The sequence below is a fragment of the Tauraco erythrolophus genome, chromosome 21, assembly GCF_009769465.1.
Source record: "Tauraco erythrolophus isolate bTauEry1 chromosome 21, bTauEry1.pri, whole genome shotgun sequence".
In the NCBI taxonomy this organism is placed as follows: Eukaryota; Metazoa; Chordata; class Aves; order Musophagiformes; family Musophagidae; genus Tauraco; species Tauraco erythrolophus.
The window spans coordinates 12,667,896-12,694,189 of record NC_141485.1 but is presented as its reverse complement, the minus strand read 5'-3'; the positions used below and the strand labels follow the sequence as shown (position 1 = coordinate 12,694,189).

General features: G+C 54.2%; 1 protein-coding gene across 3 annotated transcripts in view; it reads left to right on the top strand.

Annotated features, from left to right (window-relative positions):
* ATP2A3 (ATPase sarcoplasmic/endoplasmic reticulum Ca2+ transporting 3) overlaps positions 1–25,056 on the top strand; it is a 53,234-nt gene extending 28,178 nt beyond the window's left edge. The window contains exons 6-22 of one of the 3 annotated variants that reach the window (XM_086624851.1): positions 421–501; positions 1,511–1,596; positions 2,135–2,599; positions 7,109–7,197; positions 9,059–9,161; positions 9,409–9,540; positions 11,827–11,952; positions 12,999–13,217; positions 13,698–14,033; positions 14,126–14,346; positions 15,091–15,293; positions 15,395–15,480; positions 16,116–16,249; positions 16,664–16,781; positions 17,418–17,535; positions 19,494–19,566; positions 24,572–25,056. In XM_086624851.1, coding sequence (XP_086480977.1) covers positions 421–501; positions 1,511–1,596; positions 2,135–2,599; positions 7,109–7,197; positions 9,059–9,161; positions 9,409–9,540; positions 11,827–11,952; positions 12,999–13,217; positions 13,698–14,033; positions 14,126–14,346; positions 15,091–15,293; positions 15,395–15,480; positions 16,116–16,249; positions 16,664–16,781; positions 17,418–17,535; positions 19,494–19,566; positions 24,572–24,644 — 2,663 coding nt within the window. In that variant the 3' untranslated portion in view covers positions 24,645–25,056. Of the gene's footprint in view, positions 1–420; positions 502–1,510; positions 1,597–2,134; positions 2,600–7,108; positions 7,198–9,058; positions 9,162–9,408; positions 9,541–11,826; positions 11,953–12,998; positions 13,218–13,697; positions 14,034–14,125; positions 14,347–15,090; positions 15,294–15,394; positions 15,481–16,115; positions 16,250–16,663; positions 16,782–17,417; positions 17,536–19,493; positions 19,670–24,568 lie in introns of those variants that run through there. The other 2 variants (XM_086624850.1, XM_086624848.1) reach the window with 2 other exon arrangements.
* Positions 25,057–26,294: the final 1,238 nt, after the last annotated feature.

Genomic DNA, 26,294 nt, shown 5'->3' with positions numbered 1-26,294 from the left:
AAATTAGAAATTCCTCAAAGTCCTGGTTGCAACTGATAGTGCCTCTTCCCAACTTTCTTTTTTTGGTGTTTAAATTTTATGAAATAAGCTTTAAACGCAGAACGCCAGGGCAGGACCCCGGGTTACCACGGGCCGTACCCCTCATTGCCACGGGCTGGGTGCTGCCGTGCGCCTGTGCCTGGTAGGGACAAATCACCTTGTAGGTGATTTGCAGGAAGAGCCAGTCCCTGTCTTGGAGACTGGGCATCTCATATAGAAAATGCGGGGGGACAGCAGAAACCGAGGGGCAAACCGGTGACCCCGAGCCGTGGGCCAGAGCCCAGCTGTGCCGGTGCGTTTGGAGTTTGCCGTCCCCATTCCCTGGGGCGGCAGGTGCTGCCGGCCATGTCTGACGGAGCTGCTTTGCTTTTACCCTTGTAGTTGGCGACAAGGTGCCGGCGGACATCCGGATCATCGAAATCCGGTCCACCACCCTGCGGGTCGACCAGTCCATCCTCACAGGTAGGTGCGGGCATGATGGGGTGGCAGTGGCTGCTGAAGGCAGAGCTGTCCCTTGACCATCTTCCCAGAGCCAAATTTGGGGACTGGTACTGTGCTAAGCACTTTGCTGGGGTGGGAAACAGGTGCAAGAACGAGATGGAGGACCTGGGGATGTCCCAGCATCATGGCATAAGCCAGGCGTGCCCGGTGCTCGGGCATCCCTCCTGCAGAACACACAGCACAGGGGGATTCACGAGGGGCTGCTCAGCCCACGCACTCCCCATGTGGCTGTCACACGGTGACTGCTGGTGCATGAGGCCTTGGGACTTCAGGGAGAGGTAACAATATTTGGGGCTTTTTTTTTTTTAAGCACTGAAAAAGCCCATGAAGCTGATAATTGTGATAGTTCAAAAATTCTCCCTCTGCTGTCAGGGAAAACCGGTGAATGATCAGCCGATAAAAAGGGCTTCCAGTAGTTCAGCCCTCGTGCGTGATTTTGTAAAGGCACCGAGTTAGGAGATGGCAGCAGGAAAGGAAAAGCAATCAGAAAAATTATTAAAAATACAGGAAAAGGAGCCCAGTGTCCTTGGCAAATGCCTTGACATTAACTTAGTTCTCCGCGGGCAAAAGGAGATGCAGCAGAAGGGCAAACCTGCAGAGACCAAGACACAGCCCTTCAGCAGAAGGGCTTTGGGCACCTTTCCTGTGCTGCTGCCCTGCGAACCCCGCCACACCGTGCCAACCTGCCCTGCCAGCCTGCGACTCCCTGGCACAGGGGCTCAGCCCCATCCCGCCAGGCCGTACGGGAGCTTGTGGCCGTTAGCGATCCACACGGGTCGCTCTTCTGCAGCCCTCGTCTTCTGAGTGCCTCGGCCCGGCTTGGACATCCCCGTGACAGGTGTTTTGGTGGTTTCGTGGCAAAGTGCTGCTTCAAGAAGGCGTAGGGGTTGTGACGCAGGCTCAGGACAGCGGGGAGCAGAGGCTGGAGAAGGGACACAAGTGGTTCATCTCTCTCCTCTTGTCTTGGCAGGGGAGTCTGTGTCGGTGATCAAACACGCTGACCCCATCCCCGACCCTCGGGCTGTCAACCAGGACAAGAAGAACATGCTTTTCTCCGTAAGTCCCTTCACCTGCCCCCACTTCTCCTGTGGTTTTGCAAAGAGCCACCAAGTGAAGAGGGTGATGGATCCAGGAGGTCTCTGAGCAGGGAGCAGTGAGTGTGTGCATGAGAAAGACTGAATCGGCAAGAAAAAGACCCAAATCCATAAAAATGAGAACCTGCTTCCATGGGATTTCATTTATGGTGTGGCACATGATGCTCTTAAATGCCTTGGCTGATCTCCGTGGGTTTTCCATCAGGTAGGATGCATCATGGATGGGGAGAAGGTTTATGGTTCAGCACGGAGCTATTGCAAGTTTGGGTTTCCTCCTTGCTCGTGCTCCTCTTGGGAAGAAGCTGAGTTCTTGAGGAGTGACAGAGCTCTCAGGTGGGGTCTCCAGCTGCTTTAGGATGTGTTTATATAAAATCTCAGGATGTCTTATTTTTCTCTTAACCAAGATCTCGTGTTCTCCTTTCACAAGCCACTCATTTCCCTGCTCAGGCCAAGAGGTTTCATGCCCATATATCCACTCTGACCCTTTTCTTCCCTCCCAGGGCACCAACATCGCAGCTGGGAAGGCCGTAGGGGTTGTCATTGCGACAGGGGTGTACACCGAGATTGGGAAGATCCGAAACCAGATGGTGGAGACAGAGCCCGAGAAGACCCCATTGCAGCAGAAGCTGGATGAGTTCAGCCAGCAGCTCTCCAAAGTGATCTTCCTGGTGTGCATCGCTGTCTGGGTCATCAACATCAGCCACTTCAGTGACCCTGTCCATGGGGGCTCCTGGTTTCGGGGGGCCATCTACTATTTCAAGATTTCGGTGGCACTGGCGGTGGCTGCCATTCCCGAGGGCCTCCCAGCTGTCATCACCACCTGCCTGGCGCTGGGCACGCGCCGCATGGCCAAGAAGAATGCCATCGTCCGGAGCCTGCCCTCGGTGGAGACCCTGGGCTGCACCTCCGTCATCTGCTCTGACAAGACCGGCACCCTCACCACCAACCAGATGTCCGTCTGCCGGGTGAGTGCCGGGGGCATTTCGGGGTGCAGGGGGGATGCTCTGTAAGCCCCGGCATTGCTCCATCCCCATCCTGGGGTGATGGACTTTGCTGTCCTCACCAGACCTGTTTCATGTTAGGAATTTGAAAGTGAGCATGGAAGATGGTCTATAGGAAGCACTGAGTTTCCTCTCCCCCTCACCAGGGTCAGTAAGGTTTATGGCTTCTCTTAATGTGGTTGTAATTAGGAAACTCACGTTTATGAGCGCACCTTTGGAGGTGCCATGGTGAAGATTCGTTTCAGGGCTCCTTCTCCACAGTGTTGCTTCCTGCTAGGATGTGGTGCTGAGATAGAGCTCCTGGAGAAGCCAATGCAGTTAGCCTCCTCTGCTCTTTTTCCTGTTTCCCCCTTGTTTTTAATCAAACCAGTGAGAAATCCTGGACCACGTGAGATTACAAAGCCTGGACCTGTGAGGCCAAAACTTGGAGGGTCTGTGCAACGCATGGGTCCAGCCATGACGAGCTCATGCAGAAATCCAGAGGTTAAGAGAAAAAAATGCCTGTGACCTGGTGAAACAGCACTTCGATTGCCCATCCTCACTTGGCAGAAAATCTGCGATCCGCAGCCATGTGCACCTGGGCTTGGACCAAAAGACACTTGTGATGGAGGGAGTCCTGGGGTGGTTTGGTGAAGAGGTTGAAGGCTCCTGGTCTACCAGAGAGCTTTGCTCCCACGTGCTCGGCCGTATGGGGAGGTGACTTGTCAGGAACGCATGGACCATCTGAGTACTTCTCAGTTTCCCCATTAATCCTCAAGTCTCAGGAAAGCTTTATTTTCTTTCACGGCCTTGGCATGTCAGTTTTATAGGAGAACCTTGGAAAATATGTTGCTGTGGGGAAAAATGGACCTGGCCACTGTCCCTCCTCTCTGACGCTCATGTAGTGGGGGGAGAAGCCGTGACTGCGCTGCAAGCTGGCCACGGGCTTTGGCCACTGCTTTGCTCAGCACAAACTCCGGATGCCTGGAAATGTCTGATATTTCCTCCCTGTAAATGGTTTAAATTGAGGCACCACTGGAACGAGGCAGTGACCGAGCTGCCCACGTCTGGCACAAGGTTCCAGACCAGCCCATGGTTTCCACCAGCCCATTGTCTGCCCCAGTGATGCAGGGAAGCGAGTGATGGGCAACGCCGGCATTGGGAGGTCTCTTTAGTTCTGCAGAAGGAGAGGTAGGACATGACTGTGCCTTCCCCAAACCGTTTCCTACTGGAGGATCTGCTCCTTGGACTTGGGCAGAGGTGCCACCACCATCTCCCACAGTGCGGTGCGGTCGGGAGAGGCAGGATTAGCAATGCTGGGACAGGGAGAGGGCAGGAGGGTGATGGCGTGGGGCAGTGGCACACAGGAGGTTCATTCAATGTCATCTTGAATGAACTCAGCGACTTTGCAATAAAAATAATTTAAATTTGAAATTCTGGGTACCCCCCACCCCATCGCCCCACGGCCCCTTTCCCATACCTGTGTGGTTCACTTGGCTGAAGCCTGACTCCTGGAGGGTGACACCGAGAGCGGGGCCGGCCTCGGGACACGCAGCCACGGCTGTTAAACATTAACGGATGGGGATTCCCATGTGGACGCAGGTGGTGCCAACACTGCCGGTGGCTCTGCCAAGCAGCGGGTGGGTAAATATTTGCGCTGGGTGGCTGATGGCGTGTCCTGGACAAGCTCCTGCACCAAGCAGCCAGCTCAGCTGCGGGCGTGCAAAAGCCACGAAAGCCTATCAATAACCTGGAAAAATGCATTAATTGAGGATGATTTAATTACCATTTAATTTGGACGAGCGCAGCTTGTTTTACGCTGCCGAGCAGTGCTTGCCCTTTGCGTCTTGCTGCCGATGTCAGGTCTGTAGAGCTGTAGAGGGACTCGTGAAAGGCTTCGAGTCTGTTTTAAAACTCCCTTTTTAAGGGCTGCGTCACCCGCTCCGGGTCCCACTTGGCACCCAGGACTCGTGGCCAGGGTGCCAGCTGAGCCAGCTCCACAGGATGCTTATGGGTGCCATGCGGTCAGCACAGGCGAAGCGGTGCCCCCCAAACGCTCATGGGGGGTGAGTGCCCAGGGAAGGGCTTTGTGCTGCAGGCCTCATCTGTCTGGGGTGGTCGAGAATTTGGTGCTTCTGCTCTGGCCTTGAGTCAGCCAGAGGTTACATAGAATCATAGAACAGTTTGGGTTGGAAGGGACCTTAAAGATCGTCTAGTTCCAGCCCCCCTGCCATGGGCAGGGACACCCTCCACTACACCAAGTTGCTCAAAGCCTCATCCAGCCTGGCCCATTGTTATTTAGAGTATTTTTATGATGGGAACCCTTTACCTATCCTCTTTAAGGATTAAGACCCAGCTATTTCCTTCGGGCTGCAAACCTGCCCCCCTTTCCAGCCTGGAAATGTGCCGAAACATCATGCCAAAAATCTACGAACACCTTTGCGCTGCCCCGGCTGCCCCCTCGCTCTGCCAGTCGTGCCGCGAGCCGAGGAGCAGGCAGGAAATCTGATAGAAACTCTGGTTGCTGTGGGTTACGCAGCACCTTTTTTAAATAGGCACGGAAAAATAAAGGGCCTGGAGTGATATTTTCATTCCCTCCCCACCCCCCCCTCTTTTTTTTAATAAGAAAGTTGCTATTGTGCAATTAGTCATTGTTTTGTTTGAAAACAAACAAGCCCGTATCAGGGAAAACCACCGGTGGCTGGGGGGGATGCTTTTAGATTTTTTTAATAAATAAGAGTCTGGGTGGTGTTTCTGAGTGCAGGAGTCCATTTTCTGAAGTGCCCGGGAGATTTTGGCTCTCTGCATGGCCGGTGGCGTTGAACATCTCAAAAAGAGGTGAGAGATGCTCAACCTTCAAAGGTCCCTTTCAGTGTTGCAGAAGCCTTCGCTTCAGGAGATTTCAGGCACACTTTGCCTCTGTTCCTGGAGTGCGGCGTCTTGGGGCAATTAAATCACTGAGGGAGATGGTGACGTGTTTTGGCTCTTTATCTTGGTCCGTCATGTGTTGGCATTTGCAGCTCCTGCTAGAGGAGCTTGGTGCCTCGGCGGAGGGTCCGGGATGTCCTGAGTCTCTTCTGCAACCCATTGGCTTGTGCTTTTCTCCGAAACCTTTCAGGAATCCAGAGGGACCCTGAGGGCAGGCTCTGGGAAAGGGGCTGAGGGCAACAGCCCAGCAAAGGGGGTGTCTGCAGGGAGCCAAGGGGCCGGGGGGAGCTTCCTTTGGGCTCAGAAGTATTTATATAGGAGACGTACACTTTGGACCTCCTGCTTTGATTTGCCCAAACCTGTAAAAATGAAGTTGAGAAAATCCACCGAGGTGTCCCAGAGCTAAACCTGCCATAAATGTCCTTCCTTGAACTTGACCTTTCTTCCTTGGCTTGGCCCTGAGCTGCACAGGAAGGTCTCACACCCACCAGCCAATGTGGCCGCACTCGTGGGGTGTCCTTGTATAATTCACAATAATTAATAATAATAGTAAATTAACCTCTGTTAGTTGCCAGAAGACGCAGGGAGGGGAGAGGAGTGGATGGCACCCGGAGCTGTTGCATCGTTGGTGCTGAGCGCCGCCTCCTGATTTCTCCAGCATCTGTTGCTTCCCTCTCCTGGAGAACATCTCAAATAACCAGAGGAAAATAAATAGGGGAAAAAAAGCATGATTTGAGATGGGGAAGGGTAGGGACAGTTTTGCCCACACCCAGTTTCATCTCTCCTGGCTGCTCCCCGAAGGCAAGCACAGCCGGGGAAACGCATCCATCAAGCCAGTTTTATTTATTTATTAATTATGTTACTTTTTGGCTTCAGTGTGGGTCATAAATAATGACAAAGCAGAAATGAGCATCGCCGAACTGTTGCCCTGGCTGGGAACGGGTGCTGCTCATGCTGCCGAAGGGTGGGCTGTGCAGAGGGGGCTTGGCAGAGCTCGGGGAGAAGGGGGATTTTTACTGGATTTTTGGTTTTTGGGGGTTTGTTGCTCTCACTATAGCAGGAAGAGAGAAACTGGAAGGAGTTTGAAAGGTAAAAAATCACTGAAGCTAGAGCATGGGAGACTTTTACAGCTCCCCAGGGTTTTATTATGGAGCTGCCATAGTGCTGGAGCCGAGCTGGGATCCCTGTAACACAATGAGGTGGTGGCTGAGTCCTGGCTGGGAACGGGCGGTGGGGGCAGTCGGTCAGATCCTGCCCCGTGAAGGCTTTCCAGGTGGCTGGGACAGGAGCAGAAACTCGGACCTGGCTCCTTCTCTGCTCCAAGAAAAACACAGGCAGCTTCTTAGGAACTCAGCACCTCTCCTCTCCAATGGAAGCAAGGGGGTGGAGGAGGCAAACATGAAAAAGGAGAGCTGGAAGGATTCGGGGATGGACAGGAGTGGTGGGCACCCGGGGAGGGGGCTGTTGCTGGGACAGTACTGGCTGGAGGGTCTCCAGGCTGGGTGCGTGGCTTGTGCCGAAAAAATAACTGCCTAACGCTCTGCTGTGGTCTCTCCCCCTTTGCAGATGTTTATTATGGAGAAGGTGGAGGGTGCCCAGTGCAGCCTGCACGAGTTCAGCGTCACCGGCTCCACCTACACCCCCGAGGGACAGATGTGAGTGCAGGTCCCCTCTTCATCACGGGTGACACGGGGTGGCCCTGGGCTGGCAGCATGGTCGGGGGCAGGCGGGAGGGTTGAGCTCGTGGCCACGGCTGGGGGATCCCAGGGTCACCCCTCACTAGCTGGGGACGAAGCAGGGTTTTCTCTGGTGGTTTGAGGCCAGGCTGAACCCTGCCTGGAGATCATGGAATGGTTTGAGTTGGGAGGGACCGTAAAGATCATCTCATTCCAACTCCCCTGCCATGGGAAGGGACACCTTCCACTACACCAGGTTGCTCAAAGCCCCATCCAACCTGGCCTTGAACACTTCCAGGGATGGGTCATTCACCGTTCTCTTCTCCAGGCTGAACAGCCCCAACTCTCTCAGCCTGTTTCCATAGCAGAGGTGCTTCAGCCTTTGGATCATCTTTGTGGCCTCCTCTGGACCCGCTCCAACAGCTCCATGTCCTTCTGATGTTGGAGATCCCAGAGCTGAATGCAGCACTGTGGGGGTGGGTCTCAATGAGAGCAGAGCAGAGGGGCAGAATCCCCACCCTGGACCTGCTGCCCACGCTGCTTTGGATGCAGCCCAGGACACGGTTGGCTTTCTGGGCTGCCAGCGCACGGTGCCGGCTCATGTTGAGTTTCTCATCAACTCGCACTCCCAGGTCCTTCTCTTCCGTGCTGCTCTCAATCCATTCTCCACCCATCCTGTACCTGTGCTTGGGATTGGCCCGACCCACGTGCAGGACCCTGGGACATAACCCCCCATCCCTTCCCAGCAATATCCAGGGGATCACACACTGCAAAAACTGTCCCCGGTATTTCCACCTTCCCAGACATCCAGACCCAGCCCAGGGCGCCCGCAGGCTTCTTCCCCTGCCCACGAGCTGGGGCTGGGCAGCTCCCTCGGGACGGGATGCCGCGGCTCTCCCCTGCCTGCTCAGCCCAGCACGGCTCCGTGTCCCGCATCAAACAGATTTTTCAGATTTTCTTTGCCGCTCCCTGTTTTCCACTCCCGAGCTGTAACAAGGGCTCCAAAATGTTCTTTCCATTGGGAACCAGCAGTGGAATAAACTGATCCTAATAAATGCCTGACAAATTATTTTTCCAGCAAGCGGATGCCTGGCTGGGTTTATACAGCTCTAGCCTGCAGTCACCTCTCCTGGAGTCAGGGTAATTTTTTATTTCCCCGGAAAACCACCGCTGCCGCTTCTGCCACGGGGCAGCGGGTGAGAAGCAGCGTCTGGCTCGGCTGGTGTGTGCAGGGCTGCTCCTTCCAGTGGCGCTGCTGCTCCCGTACACAGCAAACAGCTGCTGTTTAGGAAGCAAAGGCCACAGTTTGCTGCTCGCTTGGAAACAGCCGCACCAATGCAGTTGTTAAATTTTTTTCTGCCGCTTTTAAATGCTCCCTTGGGTGCCCACCGGCTCGCCAGAGCATGAAGCAGCAACCCAGGGAGAAGGGACTTGCCACTGGCCCCACAGCTCCTCTGGGTCCCCAGCACTGGAGACCACTGGGGGAATGAACACTCAATTGAATTTCTTTGCCCCTTTTCTCGTCCATCATCTTCTTCAGCAGCCCTTTGGCAGCCCCTGCTTTCAGGTCCAATGCTCTTTTTTGCTCCTCTGCACCCTCTTTATTCCAGGGTGCTTCCAGAGTTTATTTGCCTCCTGTGATATTTTATTTGCGGCTAATCCTGCCCCGTTTGATAAATCACAAAACACAAACCCAAGTGTTTATTGCCCAGCCCAGGGCTTTAACTGGGCTCTTCCTTGCTCTTTTCAGAAGTTTTACAAGAGATGTATAGGAGAAGCTAAGTGTTATTTGACTGCGTAAGCTGGTGTAAGGCTTTGGGGGACTGTTTTCTCCCTGCAGCCTGAAGGACGAACAGCCAGTGTGGTGCGGGCAGTACGACGGGCTGGTGGAGCTGGCCACCATCTGTGCCCTCTGCAACGACTCCTCGCTGGACTACAACGAGGTGCGGGGGAGGCACCCGGGCCGGGGCGGTGTCAGGGCCCAGCAATACTCTTCCCTGAGCTTTGGGCCACGTCGGGGCAAAGCCAGTGGAGGTTTGGCCCTCGGGATCCCCTTCCTTAGCTTCAACTCATCCCAAGGCAATGGGAGCCCTGGGATGGTGCAGCGAGTGACAGCATCCCTAGTTGGGGCAACAGGAAGAGGATGAGCTCTAAAGTTTAAGCTCCATGTTTTTTTTTTCTGCCCTCTAGTCCAAAAAAGTCTACGAGAAGGTGGGGGAAGCCACTGAAACAGCCCTGACGTGCCTGGTGGAGAAGATGAATGTCTTCAACACTGACACCAGCAAACTCTCCAAGGTGGAGCGAGCCAACGCCTGCAATTCGGTGAGCAGGGGGCCTGGTGAGCTCCGGGGACGGGGGGGTAGAAGGGAGGGGAGGGCTTTGGGACAGGGGATGGGAGGGAGGGGAAGGCTTTGGGACAACTGTTATTTCAGCAATAATCACTCACGATGCTCTAAGGGACTGACCTGCCATAAGGATGCAATTTCCTGGCTCGCAGGGGGCTGATGTTTGGAGCAGACAGTGCAATGGCCCTGGGGGGGCTGATGCCACAGGCCTTGGGACTAACCTGGGTCCAGGTGGAGCTTCGGGTGATCCCTGAGGGTCAAACTCAGCCCAGTCCCTGCTCAGCTGGGAAAGACCCTCCTGGTGATGGCCTGAGCCTCCGACTGCAGATAAGGAGGTTTGGAGTCGTGGAGCTCCACAGCAAATCTTTAGGTGCCCGGTTTGCACGGAGCAGCTATCCTCCATAGCGTGGACCAAACCCTGTACCCTGGAGCCATGCCTGCCTGAACAAGGCTGGCTCTTTGGAAACATCTATTTTTGACATGAAAATATCCTGTGCTGGCTGTTCCCCTCCTGCTCCAGCTCTCCAGTATCTCCCTGTCCTCCTGGTGAAAACACGCTTTATTCCATGTCTGGATTTACTTGGCTTTGGTATAGTGCTGTTAGATCTTATAACGCCTTTGCTTGCTCAAAGGAAGGGCTCTCTGTTTTGGCATTTCTTCCCCAGATAGGTCTGAGCAGATCGTAATAAATCCCCTGACTCCTTTCTGATAAGGGTGATGGAATTTCCCAGCCATACATCGGTCTGGCAGCTCCGTTACGGTGCCCATCGCTTCCCTTCCACTCAGGAGCCAGGCTGGATTCAGTCACTGGTGCTTCTCTCCCTACTCTTGTGTTTGGGCAGGGACAAAAAAAACCCTTCCTTGGGCTTTCCTGGCAGCATTTCTTCACTGCTGCTTGATTTTGCTCCCAGTGGTTCTGGGCGTTGACATCTCCGGTGGGATCTGGGGGTTTCCGCAGCGGCTGGTGTTCCCGCTGTCCCTGCAGCTGCACTGGGCACGCAGTGCCCACAGGGACAGCACCGCTTCGCTGGGCACAAAGCCTCCCGCCTGTGTGTGGTCCCTGCACTTGTACCCCGTGCTGCGTTCGGCCTTCCAGAGCTGCTCAGTGTTCGCCTGGCACATCCCCAGGCAGTGGCCGCGTTTTTCGTGGTCAAACCCCCTTTGCACATCTCTCCAGCTCCCGCTTGCTGCTCTGGAGCAGTAGGAGCATCCTTTTACCTTTGAACTTGTGAGGTTTTACCCCGAAAGGAGTTTTCTTTTCCTTTGCCCCCTTCCCTGATTTATTCAGATTTAAGTTGCTGTAGAAGCCCTGTGCGAAACGCTGCTCGTGTCCCCATCGCAAGCACCACCCTCCTGGCAACAAAAAATAATAACCATATAGGCAGGTGAGCCATGCAGAGCAAGGCTGGCACCAACATCCCTGCTGCCCTCTCCCTGAGATAATATGGATCAGCCCCAGGTGCCTGCTCATTAAATGGGCGTTTTGGGACAAGATGTGTCCCCCCAGAGCCAGGCTCAGCCGTCGCAATAATAGAATCATAGAACAGTTTGTGTTGGGAGGGACCTCAAAGGTCATCTAGTTCCAACCTCCCTGCCATGGGCAGGGACACCCTCCACTACACCAGGTTGCCCAAAGCCTCATCCAACCTGGCCTTGAACACTTCCAGGGATGGGGCAGCCACAGCTCCTCTGGGCAACCTGTGCCAGTGTCTCACCACCCTCAATGTAAAAAATTTCTTCCTTATATCTAGTCTAAATCTCCCCTCTTTCAGTTTAAATCCATTGCCCCGTGTCCTGTCACTACATGCCCTTGTCAAAAGTCCCTCTCCAGCTTTTTGTAGCCCCTTTAGGTACTGGAAGGCTGCTATAAGATCACCCTGGAGCCTTCTCTTCCCCAGGCTGAATTCAGGGTGGGATGTGATTCCCCTTCCTGCAGAAGGGAAGAGTCTCCCCCACCTCTCTGGCAAACACAGCTTTATCTTAAGATGCAGCAGCTGTTTGGCTCCCAGTGTGGGATCGATGAAATAAAGGTCTGGCACGTGCTGTGGGCTGGGCAGCAACGGTGTCATCAGAGGGGTTCAAATCCTCCTGAAAAACTGCGCAGGGAAAGCTCCTTCTGCTTCTTGCATTGTTCCATCCCTCCTCCCTCTTCTCCTCCCATCACTGGTGCTGTGCAGGCTCCGCAGGGTTGTTAGCCAAGGTGGAGAGCACTGGCTGCTGTGTCCCTGTTGTGTCCTGGCTCAGCCCCACGCTGTCCCCGCAGGTGATCAAGCAGCTGATGAGGAAAGATTGCACCCTCGAGTTCTCCCGCGACCGCAAGTCCATGTCGGTGTACTGCACGCCCACCGGCCCTGGCCACAACTCTGCCGGCAGCAAGATGTTTGTCAAGGTAAGGGGAGAAGGTCCTCAGCACCCTTCAGGGTCCTCCTTCTGCAGGATTTGGCCCTTACTGCAGCAGGCAGCAATGCTTTGCAGTTTGTCACCTCCTGTAGCTGTCCAGGGGTCCGGTAGCCGGCAGGTGGAGTCGTGTGGTCAGGGAGGAGGGCAGACTTTGCAGGACTGATAGGGAAAAAAGGAGGTAAAATTATTTAGAGGGAGGAAAAGGTGCTGAGGGTGCTGGGGCCAGGGGAGAACAGCCCCTGAGCCAACTTGGGCACTTGCCTTTATTAAGCGCTTGGACCCTCTGAGCTCCAGTAATGACCAAAGGGTCGTGTCCAGCTTTCCACTGTAACCAGAAATAATAAGTTTTAAAGGGCATTTTCTTCCCAAGAGAAGAGATGTGGCAGGAATTTCACACCACTGGCTCTGAGAAGTTTTGTATATTGTTGTTTCCACTGGGAGATCTGGGTGGGTGAACGCTGTCCTCCAGGTCGGGTCGGGACCCTCCGGAGCCATTGCAGCTGTGGTCCTGCTGGTTTCTGGGTGAGCTTTTTTAAGAGGAGCAGTAGAAGAATTGTAAGTTTTTTATTAAAAAGCAACGTCGAGAATCCTTTGTATGGTCAGAAGGGATGGGGCGAGGTGCTGCAGTGCTGAAGGACGAATTGCAAAGGCATCACGAGCATCCACTGAGCATCCCGCATTTTTACAGCCCCAGTCTCCTCCAGGTCTGAGCTGGGATTTGTGGTGCAGGAGTATCTCAGGCAGATGTGTAGGTTTGGCAGGAGCCAGACAGTCGCCCCACAGAGCAAATCCTACTGCCTGGACTTGACCTGGCTTCGTCCTTGCCAGCCGCAGTCCCCAAGCGTTCAGTCAGAAGCTGCCATCTAGTGCACTCAGCCACCGTGTCGGGATGGGTGTGGTAGAGTTTTGGGGAGGTTTCCTCCTCCTTGGCCCAAACTTGGTGCCATCCCTCCCTCCAGCACTTCCTTTGGTGCTGGCGAGGGTTGCTCGTCCTCCGGGTTAGTTCCAGCCCCTAAGCCCTCACCTCCTCCCCAGGGCGCCCCAGAAAGCGTGATCGAGCGCTGCACCCATGTCCGCGTGGGCACTGCCAAGGTCCCGCTGACGGCCCCGGTGCGAGAGAAGATCCTGGGCAGGATCCGGGACTGGGGCATGGGCATCGACACGCTGCGCTGCCTGGCGCTGGCCACCCACGATGCGCCCGTCCGCAGGGAGACCATGGAGCTGCATGACTCTGCTGCCTTTGTCCACTACGAGGTACGGCTCCGGGGACTTTCTCCAGGAGTTTTTTCCTTATTCTCAAAGTTTTCCCACCCACTTCCAGCTGCCCCAGCAATATTTTCTCCCAGGTTTCTCTGTGGGCGGTGCAATGGCTCAGCTCCTCCTCTGCAAACCCTGGTGCAGAGCTGCATGCAGCGGGGCTGGTCCCACGGCCAACAGCTCCGTCCCACTGGGTGTCCACCCCCGTGGGATGACCCCTGAAATGGGCTGGGGACCACTGAGAGGGACGGGGAGGAGGGGAGAGAAGCGAAAAGGTGTGAGGAGCAGCAGAGGGGATGGGAGCGCCCCATTGCATTGGGGCTACAGGGCGCGTCCATGGAGCTGTAGGTAGGAAACCTCCTGAAAGCTTCCTGCCAGGGGAAATCCTCGTGCCCGGGGTGTTTTCACAGCAGGGAGGGAAGTGGCTGCATCCCTGGGGGTTAATGGGGGTCTGGGGCTGTTGTCGTCCCCCTCCAGAACAACCTGACCTTCGTGGGCTGCGTGGGGATGCTGGATCCTCCCCGCAAGGAGGTCACCTCCTCCATCGAGATGTGCCGCAAGGCCGGCATCCGCGTCATCATGATCACTGGTGACAACAAAGGCACGGCAGTGGCCATCTGCCGCAGGATTGGCATCTTCTCCGAGAGCGAGGACGTGGCCGGCAAAGCCTACACGGGCCGGGAGTTCGATGAGCTGCCTGCCGAGGCGCAGCGGCAGGCGTGCCGCAATGCCCGCTGCTTCGCCCGCGTGGAGCCAGCACACAAGTCCCGCATCGTCGAGTACCTCCAGTCCTTCCACGAAATCACTGCCATGGTGAGTCCTCCAGGGACGCCCCACCACCCCCCAGCCCCCTCCTCTCCCCCTGGCCCAATCCCTCGCACCCCGTTAATCATGGCTTCGTGCAGACGGGCGATGGCGTCAATGACGCCCCGGCCCTGAAGAAAGCGGAGATTGGCATCGCCATGGGGTCGGGCACGGCCGTCGCCAAGTCAGCCGCCGAGATGGTGCTCTCCGACGACAACTTCTCCACCATCGTGTCAGCCGTCGAAGAGGGCAGGGCCATTTACAACAACATGAAGCAGTTCATCCGCTATCTCATCTCCTCCAACGTTGGCGAGGTCGTTTGGTGAGAACCTCCCACACCAGGCACCACACTGCAGGGAGCAGCAGTGGGGACATATCCCCCGGGGCGGGTGTCCTGTCTATGTCCCCTGCCCCTGCCAGCGTGCGATGCCCAAAATTGTAGCCTGGGTACCAAACGGAGCCACTGTGCCATGTCTCCTTCCCCAGGGACAGGGAGGGTTTCTTGTGTAGTTTTATAGTCACGCCACCCCCAGTGCCATTTGGTTAATGCGTTGCTGATTGAAGCCCACACCAGCATCTAAGATGGGTGCAGATATTTGTGCACAGGCTGTTGTCACCAGGTCGCACCAATGCACTTCGCATCAGGTCCTGGGCACCGCTCCTGCTCCCTCTCCCCTGCCCATCCCTCCCGGTAAATCAGCGCCATCCTCAGCAATGCGGGCACAGCCTTGGCATCACTTGGGCGTCCTTTGCCCCTGAGTTTTATCAGGGGAGTTTGTACTGGGAACAGGAATCCGTGTGGTCGTGGGGACATCAAGGGTTGAGTTTTGACGGCAAAGTGAATTTAATAGAAACAGGAACAAATTTGAGCTGCAAAATTCAGGCCTAGACTTCAGGTTCCTGACTTAGGGGCTGCAGGTTCACCTGCAGGACTTTGGGTGACTATTTGGTTTGGGCTGTTTGGACCCAAAGTACCTGCTTGCTCTCCCCTTGCACAACACAGACACTTTCTCTGGCTACCCAGAGCTCATCTAATTCAGCATCTCTGTTTTTTTTCCCCCTGCAGCATCTTCCTGACAGCCATCCTGGGCTTGCCCGAGGCCCTCATCCCTGTGCAGCTGCTGTGGGTCAACCTGGTGACAGATGGGCTGCCGGCCACTGCACTGGGCTTTAACCCCCCTGACCTGGACATCATGGACAAGCTGCCCCGCAACCCCAAGGAGCCCCTCATCAGTGGCTGGCTCTTCTTCCGCTACCTGGCCATCGGAGGTGAGCCCCCATGGGTGCAGGACAAAGATGGCCATGGGGTGCCATGGGGCAGGGGACTTCTCGCTGGGTGCTGGGGTTAAAGGTGTCTCTCTCGGCCACAGTGTACGTGGGCCTGGCCACGGTGGGTGCAGCGACATGGTGGTTCTTATATGACGCCGAGGGACCGCAGGTCTCCTTCCATCAGCTGGTGAGTCGTGAGGGGAACGGGCCAACATGTTGAGCAGGTGGGTGAGGGCATGGATTCAGGCATGGGTTCAGGTGTCAGGGCTTTTCCTCTACCTTTCTTCTGTGGTTATTGTAGCATTCCTAAATTCCTGATGGAAAAGATGTTAATTTTTAAAAAGTAAAGCAAATTTTTTCCCTCAGGCTTGTGTTTCCAGCCTTGCTTCTACCAGCAACCAGCTTGATCCAAACAAGCTGAAAGAAGCTTCTGAACCTGATCCCACATTGAAAGGGATTGATTTTTACGTTACCGTAGGTCTGAACAAGGTGGTGGGAAAGCGGGTGCCATGGCACTCCAGTGTCACGTGCAACGGAAGATGGAGTTTCGATGGAGATGCGTGTGTGCTCAAACACTTTATTAACTGCACGTGAAAATCTCTAAGCCGCTGTCCAGCCATAACCCCAAAGCCCCAGCCACGGCAGAAGCTGGGTCACTTCAGAGTTTTATTCATTACTCTGAACCGTGGGATATTTAATGGCACATCTAGTAATTGAGGTTCACCATGTGTCCCCCAACCAGTCGACCTCTTCCTCCTCTTTCCTGCCTTTTCTATGCTGCTGCTCTGCCCTGTATTTACCAGCGGTTTCCTGTGCCGACAGAGGAACTTCATGAGGTGCACTGAGGACAACCCCATCTTTGAAGGAATCGACTGTGAGATCTTTGAGTCCCGATACCCGACCACGATGGCTCTGTCCGTGCTGGTGACAATCGAAATGTGCAATGCTCTGAACAGGTAGGGTGGCCGCAGGACTTCTCCGTGTGCTCTACGCGTGACCGATTTTGCGTAGGATCTCTTGAAGTGTCCATTGGTGGGCTGAGGGCTTCACTTTGACTGAGCAGAGCCCTTTGGAGTGTCCTTGCGGGGGATTGGTGGGCTCACTGTAAATAAACCCTTCCAAGCCCGTGTGCTGCTGTCGATAGCGGTGGAGGAAGGACTGGATCCGCATCCGTTAGTGGTTTGACCCTGTTAATGACTGGTTGCGTTGAGATGGGTGCCTGGATCCAAACCACAGCAAAGCCTGAAGCTGAACAGTCTGGAAGAGGAGGGCTATAGTGTACAGCCTTGGAGAGCAGAGGGAACCCCCAGCTTGGGCAGATGCGGGCAGCAGGAGCCATCGGGGCTAACGCTGTTCCCTCGCTTTCGCAGTGTCTCCGAGAACCAGTCACTGCTGCGGATGCCACCATGGCTCAACATCTGGCTGCTGGGGGCCATCATCATGTCCATGGCTCTGCACTTCCTCATCCTCTACGTCAAGCCCATGCCTGTGAGTGCCCTGTGCCACCTCCGCACACAGCCCAGGGGGCTCCTCCTATGGGCGAGGACATCCCTGGAGTGGTCTTTGGGTCTGGGAGCTTCAGGGATGGTTGTCCCCAGCATGTGCCCTCAGGACCAGGTCCTGTGACTCAAACCAACATGGGGACTGGGACATGGACCCTGCCCCAATGAGTCTTTACTTAAGTCAGAAGGTCTCCTTATAGGCAACACAATGGGGTATGGATATCTCGGCTCCTTTTGGAAGCGTCGCCTTCCCTTGCAGGCCAAGGCTGGTGGTGCCTTGGTTGATGCCTCAGGGTGCTTAACATGAAGGAGGTCACTGTGCCCAGGAGGTTATATTGTCCTTTGTCCCCTGCATGCACATACAGTCCTACTTTGTGCCTCACTTTCCTCATCTGCAGGAGAGATGAAGGATGTCCTTTTTTTGACTGATATTGGCCAAAAGCCACGTTGGGATCATCACAGACCTTGAAGAAATCCTGTTCTCTGGGCTGTCTGGATCCTCCGTCCTTGTACCTGGGGTGACCCTTTCTCAACCTGTGCCTTACAACAACCTGACCTTTAAACCAACCAAAAAATCCCACCTCCTTCCCTGTTGATGTGTCCAATCCTTTCTGCCTTGCAGCTCATCTTCCAGGTCACCCCGCTGAGCTGGCCGCAGTGGGTGGTTGTCATGAAGATCTCCCTGCCCGTTATCCTACTGGATGAAGGACTCAAGTACCTTTCCCGCAACCATCTGGACGGTGAGCACGGTCTACACCACATCAGGTTGTGTTTTGTCCATCGTGCTTTGCTTGGGGCTCGTGGTGGCTTCAAGGACACCTCGCTCACCTCATCCGCTCACGTGGTGCCTGCACCTGCATGTTTGCTGTGAAAAAAGGACTTTTTCTCCTACCCCCTTCCTTCCAGGGTGCCACGCCAGGCGGAGCAGTTGGTACTTGAAATGCTCCCTTGGGAGCTGGATCCCTCCATAAATCTGCCACGTGTGTTTGTCCAGCTCCTCTCGAACCTCTGGGAACTGGCTCCCTTCTCTTAGAAAGCAAAACAGATCAACACTGGTTTCGAACAGGAATCCTTCATTTTTTCCCCTTGATTTTCCACCCTCTATGGCCGTCCTTATCTTGGTATTTGCTGAGAGCTGAATGTGTCATAAACTGTTCTTGATGAGATTGTCCTTCGGCGGCACCTCCCAGTATCCATCCTGTGACGCAGGCGGAGGAGAAGCAGCTCCCGTGACACCAGGGCAGCTGTTCCCGTGCGCTCCCGGGCCGCGCACTGTAAATCACGGCACGTGTTCGGGCAGCCCTCCAAGGAGGCGATGCCATCTTTGCTTTCGTTTCTTGCAAAAAAATGTTGTTGTGGGTGATATCTTGGTGCTGAGCTAAACCTGCAGGTTCTCCTGGCAGCGGCTGCGGGGCTGTGGCTGCCAAGCGATGCCATGACTGCTGCGGGGCTGGCCCCTCTCCAGAGAAACTCATCTGATTCATTTTTTTGGGTGCGTTTGCCCTGGCAATGACATCAGGGTGAAGAAGGGTGGGAGAGGCACCATTCTTGCCCAGGGAAGATGTAGTGGTCCCAGGGGACAGATGAGCAACCTGAACGTGGAGACTGGGTGTCCTTCACAGCATCACCTTGCTCAGACCTTTTTTCTCCCTTTAACAATCCCCCTTCTTTTGCCTTCACCCTTCACTAATGACCCAAGAAAACCATGTGAAGCCACTCGTGTTGCAGGGCTGAAGGCGGGTCCATGCTGAAGGCAGGTCTGTCCAGCCCTGGCAGGGCGGGGTTTGGGGCATCATAACAGCCCTGGTTGTTTTTTCATGGAGCAGAACCATTCAAAAAGCTGGAAATTCAGGATGGGAAATAATTTAAAGCAGGGAATGATCACAAACTGGTTGCACTCCCCATCACCGGCTCCCGGTGCACTTGAGGTGCTGCCAGCAGCTTTCCCTTCTGCAGCGAGCAGGTCCATAACCATAGTGATTTCTCAGCAAAGCCTCCACTGAGAAACGGAGGCTCAGGGGCTCCTGTTTTTACAGACCAGATAGAAATTGTTTCTCGCTGATTTTTATTGAATTGTTGCATCTCTCAAGAGCCTGATGGGTGCTCTGCATCACCCGGGCTTGCTTTATCCTATGATTACAAGCCTGGAGCAGTAATTTTATGGCGTGGCACCGGGCCAGGGCGTAGGAGAGCTGGTTTAATTCCTGGCTGTTGCATCCCATGCATGTCCCCTTCGCGTCACCATCTGTGGTCTGGGAAGGAGTCTTTCTTTCTCCCACACTTGTATTTCTCTGCAAAAACGCAGCGCTGTTGGAGGAAGGGCTTTTCTTTGGCTCCGCCAGCGCAGTTCTGAGCACAGCAGGGTTTCTGGCAGACATGGTATCTTCTCAAGTCCCATCATATCAGCTCAAAGTGTCTCCTCTTCCCATGCCATGCTCCCAGTGTGCCAGGTCCTCTGAGCTGCCCTCATCCCCATGGCCATGGTGCTGCTGATGCTCATGGGTCACTCTGTGTCTCATCCAGCGAGGGTTTCCCATGCTGTTCAATCATGGCTACAGGGTGAAATCACGCTTAAATCATCACGTTTGAAAGAAATAATTGAAACCCTGCATCTTCCCAATTCCTCCAGGCTTTGAAAAGCAAAGAAAAAACCTTCAAAAAGCCACTTTTAAATGTGGTATTGTGATTTTTTTACCAGGCATTCTCAGGACAGTAAGACACACGTGGAGCGGGGAGCACCGGTTGAAAACCTGCAGGACTCCAGAGCAAGGGTTGGCTTTCTTATGTGTCTCATCCCCAAACGTCGTATTCCCATGTTTCTGCCAAAGTCTTGGTCATGTGCGGTGGGGACCTGCTCAGACCGCGTCCGGGTGAATGTGGCTTGGAAAACCAGCCGATAATGGAGCCCAGGGACTCCGCACCCAGACAGGGTCTCCTTTCCCACGCTGGCATCTGGGGTTTGTTTCAAAATAAGGTCTAAAAAGACCACGAAGCAGCCAGCATGGCAGTTTAGTCCAGACCACTGCTTGGCCTCTGCAAGACAGTCCTTGGGGATGGTCTCCAGTGTGGGACCTTCTGAGGCCAAAGGGATGGCCAAGGGTGTTCAGTTGCTGGATGCAAATGTATAGCTGGGAGTTCTGCTGATTCAGGTTTTGCATGGAAAAGTTTCTCCTTTGATCAGATCTAGATAAGTCGTGTTTCCATTGCGCTGGGTTTTCTTTGTCCTTGAAGTGGCAGGAAGCTGAAACTCTTCAGTTTTCGCAGTGGTCTCAGTGTTTTACTTTCATCTTCCCATCACCCCGGTAACTTCCAGCCTCTCATCTTGCATGCTTTGCATGTATTGCTGTCGTCATCCATCTCTGGTCCCTCTGAGGTTTGTCCTGTCTCGGTTTTGGGATGCAACGTGAGTGTGAGACAGCAAGTGGAAGTGCAGGGCTGAGCTAGGTTGACTTGGTGGGACTCGCAGATGTTCTGGTCAGGAGTGTGAAGGTGTTCTCCAAGGCCCTCGCATGGGTCTGTCACACAGATATAGGGTGTCAGGCTTTCAAGGTCTCACCACCCTCAAGAACCTCTCACCCTGGTATTTTTAGTATTTGCTGTCCTCTGTGTGTTTAAGTGTCTTCCTCTTTGAGCACCTTGGCATGCAGGAGGAAGGTTTTCAGGCATCTGTGCCAAGACCTTGCAGAAGTCTCTTTTCTGAGTCGTTCTCAAAAGGTACAAAATCCAGACGGGACACTGAGATAACCTTGGTGCTTGTGTCTCTCTGTGCACTGTCAGCCTGCTGCCCTGGCCACCCTGCTCCCCTCCTGCCTTCCTGCCCCATCCCTGGGCCTCCTCCCCTTCAACACCTCCAAGCAAACCCATCACAGGTGTCAGTGTTGCCACCATGGTGTTTTCACTTGTTTTCAGCACATTAAGCAGCAGGTCCTGCTTGGGTGCTTGAGCCTCACTGTTTCTCACCTGTGCTGTGGTAGAAGCAGGGGCAAGTCAAGAAGCGGGTGCTTTCTGCAATGCAACTACGCGACCACCTAGGCAGGAGAGGTGAGCCTGTGTGAAACTCATGAAGTTCAACAAGGCCAAGTGCAAGGTCCTGCACCTGGGTCAGGGCAACCCCAAGCACAAGTACAGGCTGGGCAGAGAATGGATTGAGAGCAAAAGGACTTGGGAGTGCTGGTGGGTGAGAAGCTCAACACGAGCCGGCACCGTGCGCTGACAGCCCAGAAAGCCAACCGTGTCCTGGGCTGTATCAAAAGCAGCGTGGCCAGCAGGTCGAGGGAGGGGATTCTGCCCCTCTGCTCTGCTTTCATTGAGACCCTCCCGCACAGTGCTGCATTCAGCTCTAGGATCTCCAACATCAGAAGGACATGGAGCTGTTGGAGCAGGTCCAGAGGAGACCACGGAGATGATCTGAGGGCTGGAGCACCTCTGCTATGGAGACAGGCTGAGAGAGTTGGGGCTGTTGAGCCTGGAGAAGAGAAGGCTCCGGGGAGACCTTCCAGCACCTTCCAGTACCTAAAGGGGCTACAAGAAAGCTGGAGAGGGGCTTTGGACAAGGGTATATGGTGATAAGACACGGGGCAATGGCTTTAAACTGAAAGAGGGGAGATTTCGATTAGATCTAAGGAAGAAATTCTTCCCTCTGAGGGTGGTGAGGCACTGGAACGGGTTGCCTAGAGAAGTTGTGGATGCCCCATCCCTGGAAGTGTTCAAGGCCAGGTTGGATGAGGCTTTGGTCAACCTGGTGTAGTGAAGGGTGTCCCTGCCCATGGTAGGGGGGTTGGAACGAGATGATCTTTAAGGTCTCTCTCAACCCAAACCGTTCATGATTCTGTGATGATTCTATGACTGTCCCAACAGCAGCAGAGTCACTGAAAATTAGAAGTTTTGGTAAACAAGAATTGCCTTGACGTGTTTTGTAGCAGATTAGCGTTTATGCAGCTGTTTGTCCGTATGCCCGGTGAGAATGGCCACTGCTGGGCGATCATGCAGGAGCTGTGGGGTGGTGGCTGTCCCACTGGTGTCTGTCCCCGCCGGGTGCCCGTCCCCTCCTTGGCAGGCAGCACCATGTCCCGCAGCCTCCTGCCGCCGGAGCCAAGATGGCGCCCTTGGCTGAGCGCCTCTACCGCCGAGGTAGCTTTGGCCTCTTATCTGCAAAGTTGGCAACAGCTTCGTGCTCTGACACCCTCCCAGTGGAGCGCAGCTGGCAGAGGGGCTGCACAGTGACAAGTGCCTCCTGCTCCCTACCAGGGCCAGCCAGGGCTCCGCATCCCTCCGAGACCTGCAGGGACCAGAACCTCTGTGTCCCATCACAAAAAACCCACAGCACGTAGCGGAAAGGAGCTTCCAACCCTCGTCTGCCCCACGCACCTGCACCTGGCGCCGAGGGCAGCCCCCCGAAAGCGCCCCCGGGAGCACGGGGGCTGTGGCAGCTGCCCGCTTTCCCTGCCGTGGCAGAGAGCCGGGAGCGAGCACCGGCGGCTGCGGCTGCCCTTGTAGGGTAATGTCTGCTCGGAGCTACCTTGGCCGGGCGCTGGCGCCGGGGCAGGAATGTGTCCCCACGGGCCGAGTCGTTCGCCTGAGCTGCAGTGTGCTCGGAAGGAGAGCGGCACTGCACCTTTTGGTGCCGGAATCTCTCCAGATAGGATTTTTACAGCTCTGCTCCTTTGCTTTTTATGGATTTTTATTTTCCCCTCTCTCCTGTCGTTTTTTTTCCTGTGCGTGCACATGCTGTGCGTTAGAGATGGAAGAGCAGAGGGAAGCTCTCTGTGCTGCTGTATTGCCAAGGGGTGGGAGGAGGGTTTCCTTTCGTTTTTAATCCCAGGTTCTGGGGTCTCGGCTAAATCTTGGGGTGCCCTGGTGCAACGGGGGAGATGTGCAATTTTCCAAACTACGAGGGCTGCAGTATTTCCCTTGGTGGAGGGAGTGATGCGGGCTGGTGGCTGGAGCCTGCATCCCTCCAGCATCACCTTTTACAGGAACCCGTAAAGAGGAAATTCAAAAGCAATAAGGAAAAAGTCTCCCCAAAAGCCTGGGCTGTCATGGTGGAGAGTGGATCTTGTCAGAGATCATAGAATCATAGAATGGTTTGGGTTAGAAGGGACCTCAAAGATCATCTCGTTCCAACCCCCCTGCCATGGGCAGGGACACCCTCCACTACACCAGGTTGCCCAAAGCCTCATCCAACCTGGCCTTGAACACCTCCAGGGATGGGGCAGCCACAGCTTCTCTGGGCAACCGTACGGCAGGATGGGACAGGAAGGGGACAACATCAGGGTGAGGTGTTAGGAGAAGCACTGGGGCTGGCAAATAACCACTGGTGTGTCACCGGCGGGGACGGTTCAGCTGCTGAAGAGACACCCCTGTGACACAGAGGAGATGAATTTTGATCGTTATGATGAGATTTAATGCAGCGCGGTTGCCAGCATCCCTCCTCAGCGGTGCAGCCCGTAGCGCAGACGGATGCTGCCGTTGCAGCCATCAGTTTTATCTTGGGCCACGAGGGCCAGGTGCTCCAGCCAGCGCTGGGAAGAAATTTTGGCAGCAGTTGCGAAAAAGTTTTCCCTCTCTCTCTCCACTGTTATTTATGAGTTCCCCTGGCAGGGTGGCAGCGCAGGCAGCCGGCCGCCCCAGGCAGGACCCTGGTTTATCAAGGGCACAATTAATGGCAGTCTCCTGCGAGATGTCGTTGGTGATGCATGCAGCGATGAAAGATAGAGAAACGGGGTCGAAAGATTCATGATAAGTGATTTTTCTTAACTCTTCTCAGAAAGTGCTGCCTTGTGGATTGTTTTCTTAGAATAAAAACTGTTCTGGGCAGCCAGAGCTGGCAGTGGAGTCTGTCCCACCCCCGGGCTGAAGAGCAGCCGCTGCCTCAGGGGGCCCAGGGATGCTGCTTATTGACTCCTTGAAAACTGAGGATCTACTTGGTGTGAGTCAAGCTCGGGCAGAGATTTCAAGACTGAGCACTGTAATTTTCTGATTTTCCTTCAGGCCACATGTTGCCTATTACCTTCCATGTCCGATTCCATCCATGGAGAGGAGGGAGAAGGGCAGCCCTGGGGCTGGGCAGTGGCTGCAGTGTGTAGATTGGTCCTTGCTAGTTGTTTTGGAGGTACATATGGATGTAAATACATATATATAGCGTGTGTAATTGGTGTCAGCTTACGGAGCGATGCCATCCATCTGTCTGTGGCGGCGACAGTAAACTGATCCAGTAAATTGATCTTTCTCCATGGAGCATTGAGGAGCTGATAGTGGGTGATTTCTTCTCCAGCTCTCCAAACCCTCCCTCCTGTTTTCCCCACATTCCCCTATGATCCCTCCTGATGATATTTAGTCAGCCAGACCCTCTGTCTTTCCTTTCTCTTAAACTCCAGCACTAGAGCCAGGGTTTTGGATAGCATTTTGCTCCTTTGCTGTGAGGCAGTGAGCTGCCTCCTCCCTGCACTGCTGCCTTTCCCTGGGCGCTCCCTGATGCTCTTGTTAGGAGTAGTAACAAGGGATCCCCACCTGCTCGTCTTCCCATTGTTCTTGCCCCCACGGCTCTGACTCATCCCTTTTCCTGCATCCCCTTCCTCGCCCAGGGACCAGCATCCTCCTCCTTGTGAGCTGCTGCAGCTGCGGTCAGGCCAGATCTGCACAGACAGGATCCCATGTCTCTCCTGGGATCAACCCAGGAGCAACCTCTCTTGATAACAAAACCAGGGAGCTGGTTTGCTTTTGAACTCTCACCAATACGTTTTCTCCTCTTTTTTTTTTTCCCCTTCATTTCAGGAGAAGAGGACAAGAAATGAATGACACGAAGGAAACTCTCCTCACTAAAGGATCCCTAACTTGTAACTCAGACTGAAGTCTTGCATGCGTGACCATCACTGGAAGCCAGCAGGACATGCATGTGTCCAACTGTCAGACAAATGCGGGTGAATCATCGAAAAGAAAAATACCTATTTTTGTTTTGTTCCATAGCTTTCTTTTTCCTGTACATAACAGTGCAATTACTGGACAGCTGGCGTAGGGTTTGGGGATGGAGCTGTATGGACCCAGGTCGTCGTAACGCGGTTCCTTGGGGATTTAGTCCTGCAAAATTTGAGACCCTCTTTCCAATTTTCACCTTGAGGGGGTGAGCTCAGGCAAGACGTCCTTCACGGGAGATCAAGGAGGGCATCAGGATTTTAGGCAATACACTGAGCGTGGGTGGGAGGCTGTGTCTCCTGGCTGGGCAGGATGCATGAGGGCAGCTCGTGGGGCCGGGAAGGGTTTGGCAGTGGGTGAGGGCAGGGGAGGGAGGCAAGGGGGCCATGGGTTGGGGTCACTGACCCTCAGTGATGTCCACATTGTCAGTGAGTGTGTCGCTGTGGCAGCTGAAAATAGCTTGGTGGTGCGACCGGTAGTGGTGTGGATCTCGTGGATGCGTGTTTTACATCGAAGTCGGGTGCATGTGTTGGAAAGTGAAGTTCTCCCTATTTATCGCGCTGTCCTGTTTGATCCCTGTGTTGTGGGAAGCCCTGCACCTTCTCAGGCTCATCCGACACCAAAGCGCGACGTAGCCTGGTCTGTTATCCGACGTCCGACGTCCCGTTAGGTTCCATCTGCTCTATTTAAGCCATAGCTGTCTTCCTCGTAGGGGCAACCATTTAAAACAAAGCATGGGGATGACCGACTTTGCGTTCCTCATGTCTACTGCTCCCTTCTGGTCACTCTTCCTGTGCTCTGTTGAATTTTAACCATTTCCCTAGCAGGAGTAGAGCTGAAGTCCTCAGGAGCATATCTGTGAGTGTGTGTCCTCTGCCTTGGAGGACATGGCTGTCTTGCACGGGGCATCCTTGACACCAGTGATCCGCCTTTGAGACGGGAATGAATGTATGCTTGTACATAACATAGTCCTTCTCCGTGAGCACTGTTTGTCATGGCATCCTTTTTGATAAGGCACTGACTTTATTTGATCATCTTGGGATTTTTCTGCATCAGGAGCAGCAAGAGTTTGTGGATCAGGAGTGGATTCTGGGATCCAGTAAATTGATCTTTCTCCATGGAGCATTGAGGAGCCGATAGCGGGTGATTTCTTCTCCAGCTCTCCAAACCCTCCCTCCTGTTTTCCCCACGTTCCCCTATGATCCCTCCTGATGATATTTAGTCAGCCAGACCCTCTGTCTTTCCTTTCTCTTTAACTGCAGCACTAGAGCCAGGGTTTTGGATAGCGTTTTGCTCCTTTGCTGGTTTGTTCTTTTTTTTTTTTACTTTTTGCCTCTTAAAATGCTTCTGGTGCTTTTCTGCTTCTCTTTTGCCTGGGCAGGAGCTACTCTTCCTCTGTACAGTAGGTGCCAAACATCATCCTTCCTTTCTTTTCTCCATCACCAGCATTGAAGACGAGCAGAGCCGCCAGACCAATGGGAATGTACAGAATTGTTATACTACTGAGATGATTTAATTGTACAGAAAACCTTGCATGACATGTCATTACTGTATTTAATATATAATGTATTCAAGGAATTTTAATATG